The sequence below is a fragment of the Arachis ipaensis genome, chromosome B1 (assembly GCF_059453495.1).
Source record: "Arachis ipaensis isolate K30076 ecotype BB chromosome B1, ASM5945349v1, whole genome shotgun sequence".
Lineage (NCBI taxonomy): Eukaryota > Viridiplantae > Streptophyta > Magnoliopsida > Fabales > Fabaceae > Arachis > Arachis ipaensis.
In genome coordinates this window covers 77,740,237-77,747,249 of record NC_142436.1, presented here as the reverse complement: position 1 = coordinate 77,747,249, position 7,013 = coordinate 77,740,237, and the positions used below count along the sequence as shown (strand labels likewise).

Below are 7,013 nucleotides of genomic sequence, written 5' to 3'. Positions count from 1 at the left end.
CCATGAGAGGGATCACCAATGATGAAATCATGAGGATAACCCCTCATAGATTTCCATTCTCTAGGCTTTCGGATAGGTGTAGTACTTTGATGATCTTCTGGTGGTCTCACTGTTTCAGTTGCTCGTGCCTGTTCAGGAGACAAAATGGAAATGTCTCCTCCAATCTGACGAGACAAAACCGGGCTGACAGATTCTTCACTTTGAACAGATTTGGGATTTTCTTTACTTGTTCCAGCCTCTTCACAATCTGAATCAATATCCTTCACAATACTGGGAATTAAGTTAGAATCACAAAAAGTAACATGTATGGATTCCTCTATTGTCCTATGCTCCTTGAGATAAACTCTATAGGCCTTGCTTGTGGTGGAATACCCAACAAACATTCCTTCATAGGATTTTGGATCAAACTTTCCAAGGTTTTCTTTATTATTAAGCACAAAACATTTGCATCCAAAAACATGAAAATACTTAAGATTTGGAGGGGTTCCTTTCCATAGCTCATAAGGTGTTTTCTTTAACCCTTTTCTAATGATTGTTCTATTCAAAATGTAACATGCTGTGTTCACAGCTTCAGCCCATAAGAATTTAGGAATTTCACTTTCACATAACATAGCCCTAGTCATTTCTTGAAGGCTTCTATTCCTTCTTTCAACCACTCCATTTTGTTGGGGGGTTCTAGGACATGAGAAATTATGAGAAATACCTAAGTCATCACAGAATTTTTCAAAATCTTGATTTTCAAATTCTCTTCCATGATCACTTCTTAAATGGGCAATTTTCAAATCCTTTTCATTTTGAATTTTCTTACAAAGGGTGGAAAAAGCATGAAAGGCATCATTCTTATGAGCAAGGAAAAGTACCCAACCAAATCTAGAGTAATCATCTACCACCACAAGACCATAATGTTTACCTCCTAAACTTTGAGTTCTAGTAGGACCAAAAAGATCAATATGTAACATTTCCAATGGCCTTTTAGTAGAAATTCCATCTTTTGATTTAAAAGAGGATTTTACTTGTTTGCCTAATTGACAAGCGTCACAAGTAAGATCCTTATCAAACTTGATGTTTGGAATTCCTCTAACCAAATTTCTTTTGACTAGCTTAGAAATTTGATACATGCTAGCATGTCCCAACTTTCTATGCCAAAGCCATTTTTCAGATTCATAAGATGTGAAGCATGTTACATTTTGTTCTTTTAAATCCTCAAGAGTTAATCCATACACATTGTTACATCTTTTAGCTTCAAGAAGAACATTCCCAGTTTTCTCACACACAACTAAACAAACAGATTTCTTAAAAATAACTTCAAAACCCAAATCACAAAGTTGACTAACACTAAGCAAATTATGTTTCAAGCCATGTACAAGGAGAACATCATTTATACAAGAAGAAAGGTTTTTACCAACTTTCCCAACAGCAACAATTTTTCCTTTTGCATCATCACCGAAAGTGACAAGTCCTCCATCATAGTCATCAAGCTTTATGAAGAAGGTTGCCTTTCCGGTCATATGCCTAGAGCATCCGCTGTCCATATACCACACATTTTCCTTCCTTTTGGATGCTAGGCACACCTACAAAACAATGCTTAAGTAACCTTAGGTATCCAAATCTTTTTGGATCCTTTTACGTTAAACCATCTTCTATGTCCTAAGCCATTGTAATCAAAAACAATTTTATAGACTTTGTCACCAACCATTCTTTCACCGAAAAAGCATTGAATGGGAAAGTGTCCATTCCGATTGCATAGTCTACAAAACCTTGGAGTTGCCTTTTTGTTAAAGTAGGTGGGATCTTGAAATCTTGTGTCATTAGAAGATGAAGCAATATTTTCAAAATGTGAATTTTCAGATTTACGAAATCCCAACCCAACCTTATCATAAAGAGGTTTTTGACTAGCCAAGATGTGATTTAAACTTTCAGAACTTTGTGTAAATTTGGCCAAGTCTTCCTCAAGTCTTTTAACCTTTTTAAGCAACTCTTCATTTTGTTTAAAACAGTCCACATATGCAAGAACACAATGGTTACTTTCACAGCTCCTAACTTGGGCTCTTAACTGCTTATTTTCTTCAACAAGATCACAAGCAGTTTCGGCCTCTCTTACTTTTTCTTTTAGAAAACTATTTTCGGCCTTAAGAATGGTAATTTGCTGTTCAAGTTCTTGATTTTCCAGCAGAAAACATCTTATTTTTTCAGAAAGGTGGTCTATCATAAGATGGAGATCTTCAGTGTTAGGGTTATGAAAGACTACCTGATCTATGTGGTCTGCCATGAGACATGTTTGTGACTTGGTCTCGGTTTCTTCATCATCATCATCAGAGTCATTTTCCAAGTCTTCCCATGTGGCCATCAGTCCTTTCTTCTTTCCTCTTTTCGGCTTTTCCTCCTTTTTCAGCTTGGGACAATCAGATTTGAAATGCCCCATTTCCTTGCAATTATAGCAAGTTACCTTGCTAAGGTCTTTCTTTATTTTCCTTGTGCTGCTGCCTTTGCCTCTGAGCTTAGCCATTTTCCTGAATTTTTTTGCAAATAAAACAAACTCATTTTCAGAAGAGTTATCACTGGATTCATCATCCAGAGGGTTAGTCATAGAAGAAAATGCAATTCCTTTCTTTTTTGTATCCTTTTTTAAATAGGTATTTTCAAAAGCAAGAAGATTTCCTCTCAAATCATCAAGTGTCATGGAGTCTAGGCTACTGCTCTCAGAAATAATTAAAGCTTTGGTCTCCCACTCCTTTGTGAGACATCTCAACACTCTTCTCACTAGCACAGAATCAGAATGAGTAATTCCCAGAGCATCTAAGCCAACAATGATAGCATTGAACCGTTCGAACAGTTCATCAATGGACTCTCCTTCCTTCATTGCAAACATTTCATATTCTCTATTTAGCATATCTGTCCGAGTCTTCTTGACAATGGTGGTTCCTTCATGGGTGATTTGCAATTTGTCCCAGATTTCCTTTGCCGTTGTGCATCTTGATACCCGTCGGTACTCCTCAAAGCTGATAGCACAATTGAGCAGATTTATTGCCTTGGCATTTAACTCCACCTTCTTCCTATCTTCCTCGGTCCATCTTGCTTCTGGTTTGAGAGAAACAACTCCTTCTGCACTTGTGGTAGTTGGATATTGAGGCCCTTCGAGAATAATCTTCCAAAGTCTGTAATCCACTGCTTGTACGAATATCTTCATCCTCTCCTTCCAATAGGTATAATTTTTCCCATTGAAAAGAGGGGGTCTGTTGCTTGATTGACCTTCAGTTAGATTATAAGACACCACATTTGCGCCACTGTTTTCCGCCATGAGGATCTTTGCTCCAAGCTGCAAAGCTTGATCTCTTTGAGACCAAGCTCTGATACCAATTGATGGTTTCAGTGGCTAAGAAAAGGGGAGGGGGTTGAATCTTAGCCCCTTTTTTTTGCTTGTTAACACTTGCTGGATTCAGAGGAGACTTTTCTGTTTTTAGCTCGTCCCTAGCCACGAGACATTTTCATTTTGTCTCGTCACTTGGCACGAGACATTTTTGGTTTTTGCTCCTGTGCAGTAGAAAACAGAAGTGGAGTAGGAGAGGAAGAAAATTACACCAAGATATATCCTGGTTCGGCTGCTAAGTGCAGTGCAGCCTACATCCAGTCTCCATCACAACAATGATGGAATTTCACTATAATCAAACAGATTACAACTTGTAAAGTGCTAACCCAACTTACAAGGGGATTCCCACAGAATCATGAAACACAACATAGATGAACAAAGGAACTCTAAGACATCTATGGCTTTTTCTTTTAATTTTGCACTCTCTGCATTTTTCCGCTCTATGGCTTTTTCATTACAAACCTTACTGTTTGCCTTTTACCATGAGACTCAAGACATGACAAAATTAAACAGAAAATTACAAAACAGAATACATTGAAGGAGAAGAGAAAACTGTTAGCTCAGGTAGCTCTGAGAACTCTGTGCCTTGCACTCTCAAATTTTCTCCTTGCTTCAAACAGTGGCTGTCCACCCTTAATATAGAAGAGGGGAGCCTCCACTTATTGAAGCTAAAACCGAACTAACTTCTTCTTCCTTCAACAAAACCGGTTCGGCCACATAGAGAGAGAAGAGATAACCATGCATTAACCAACATGCAATTACCTCTAGTCCTTTCTTGATCGTCACCCTTCATCAATCCGAGCTCTTCATCCTTGGCTTGCTCTCCAAGATGAAATTCTGGCCCTTGATGCTTCATGATGATGATGACTTCATCTGCTTCAATCTCTGCCTTCAACCATCACTTCGCCACTCTAGCTACTTCCTGTGGTGGTTGAGTAGAATCGAAGACAAGCCATGCTTCAAGAATCTCCTCCAGCTGGCCGAATCTTCTTCTTCCATTTTTGAGCATGAAAGACTCAAGATAACCTCACCAAATCTAACCACATTTGGTGAATATCTTAGCCACAGCTCATTTTTATTTTAGTATGTTTTCTTGCCATCATTGTGATGGTCTTTAGGCTTGCTTTCTCTTCATCTCGGTAGCTTACTTTTGCTTCCATGGCTGCCAATATTTTCTGAGTAATGACCGAAGAGAGAAAGAGTTGTGAGAGAGAAGAAAGAGAATATGGACATTAACTAAAGTGGTTTGATAAAGCAAAGTAAATGTTTACTTCCCTTTACTGAATAACGTGTAGCTTCAATAATGTCCATCAAATCAAAGTCACTCATGTTCTCTCTCATAGTTCCCATGCAACACATTGTAATTAAATGAATTTTGGAATCCATCTAATGTTTGAATCCTTGGATCCGTTGAAAGCAATTTTGCTTTCTTCCTTCTTTGGTTTCGGATCATGCATGAGAAACTCTTATAAAATATGGGCTTGATTGCAACAATATTTGGTCTTGGCCCATTAATAACATTTGCTTTCTTGATAAGACTTGGAGCATGCATAAAACAAATGGAAAGCATGTAACCCATTTGGACTTAGAGTAATCAAAAACATTTGGGCCCAAGTAACATTAAATCAGCCACATTCATTTTTTTGTTATTAAAACCAAGGCTGAGTGTAAATTGGGCTAGCACAATAAATTTGTTTTTGGCCCAATATAAAATCTGCACAACAAAATTATTAATTAGGCAAATGCAAATTAAGATCAAATTAATAATTTTGTAATTAAACATTTTAATAATGTTTGTTCATCATCAAAATTAAACAAGAGTTTTCCAAACTCATCAACATGAGTTCAATTATTAGTGTATAGCATTAAATATTCTCGATCATGTCTAAGATTCAGAATCACTCCATCATATGTCCACTTTGATATATATCAGTTTTTCTTGATCCAATAAAACATATCGCTTTGTATTAGAATAGTGACATAGCAAGATCCTCAGAATATCATTATTGAATGTAAGCCATCACATTTATCTGACAGCAGTTTCTGATATAGCTATCAAAGATCAGATATGAATATAGCCAAAAAGTTCATCGATTGCGAGTTAGCTCACACCAAAATCCGATAGAGAACATGATGATTGATTTCTTAGATGAACTATGACTAATGAGTATGATTGCATATAGAGTTGGTTCTCTAGATTTTCTCTATCACTAAATATGAGATGAGTATTTTATACTTTTAGTGTAGCGTTAAACACTAAACCCCTTCTATAATGGCTTAAGATTTAAAATCACTCATCATATGTCTATTTTGATATCTATCAGTTCTTTTTTTTCACCCGAATAACCATATCACTCTATTAGGACAATGACATATATAGCAAGAATGTCAGAATATCATTATTGAAAATAAGCCATCACAATAATCTATGCTAGCAGAATTTGGTATGCCTAATAAAGACAGATATAAATATAATTAAAAAGTTCATATTTTGTGTGACTGAACTCTCACCAAAATCTGAAAAAGAAAGAGAAAACGATGATCGATTTCTTTGATAAACTATGACTATGCACTATACAAAAAATATTTGTTGATCAGAAACATTTTCTGATACTATGTGGCTCTCTATTAATTAAGCAATCTCAGAAAAATATGAGAAAGTCTCCAGAGACAACAAATTCTAATAAATTTAGTCCGTATTTAGCCAATATTTAGGGAGATAAAAAAAATAGTTAGAACTTAACTTATTTAATATTTATGATGAGAGAGTACTACACATACAAGTCATTTGGTTTACAATTTATACAAGTTGGGAGAAACTTAATAAAAAATACGCTGGCCCATATACGATTTCCATGGCGTGCTTTGCGTTCCTCTTTCTCCTCCTCCTCTTCCTTCTTCTTCTCCTTCTTCTTCTCCTACTCTTCTTCTTCTTCCTCCATGAAAACGAGTTTCTTGTAAAATTTGTTCGATCTCCTTCGTGCATTCTCTCTTTGTCTTTTCATTTGTTGTTTTATCTGCGTTTATCATTGGTATTCTTGCTTCGTTTTTTTTTTCGATTTTCATGGTTTCTAAAATCAAGCTTTGAAATCGTTTTGAAGATAATGGAACTTCAGAAATACACCCAAACGGTTACAGAAATACACCGAAACGGTTACAATAATTCACCCAAACGATTATAGAAATACACCCAAAGAATTTAAAAAATACACCCAAAATTCGTTGAAGTACACCTTATGTATAATTCAGAACTTTTCTTCTTTCTCCTCCTCATCTTCTGCTGCTTCTTCTTCTTCATTTTTTTATTTCATATTCTCATCGTTCTTTTTGGGAGGAAAAAATCAAATAAAGAAGAAAAAAATACATAATGTTGCAAAATCAAAAGAAGAATGATAAAACACTTCAAAAACGAAGAAGAAGAAGAGGCACGAAAAAAAAGAAGAAGAAGAAGAAAAAGAAAAATAAAAAAAAATAAATAACTTGTATAATTTGTATGAAAAAATACTTATATATAAAGAATTTCTCTTTCGAATATTTAACTTTTAAAATTATACTGTATTTATATTTTATTTAGATTTATATATAAAAATATTAATACCGACTAATTAATGGTTCAAAGTCATTACAAACAAGCGTCTCATCGGTA

At 35.5% G+C, this 7,013-nt stretch overlaps 1 protein-coding gene across 1 annotated transcript; it reads right to left on the bottom strand.

The window, feature by feature from the left end:
- Positions 1–1,585: 1,585 nt before the first annotated feature.
- On the bottom strand, positions 1,586–3,298 carry LOC148577147 (uncharacterized). Its single transcript, XM_088500678.1, has one exon. The coding sequence runs from the start codon at positions 3,296–3,298 to the stop codon at positions 1,586–1,588; it is 1,713 nt and encodes a 570-aa protein (XP_088356804.1).
- Between the last annotated feature and the right edge of the window lie 3,715 nt (positions 3,299–7,013).

Bases quoted from the DNA above. Each gene is read 5' to 3' on its own strand.
- LOC148577147 (XM_088500678.1), bottom strand. From the start codon at position 3,298: ATGGCGGAAAACAGTGGCGCAAATGTGGTGTCTTATAATCTAACTGAA.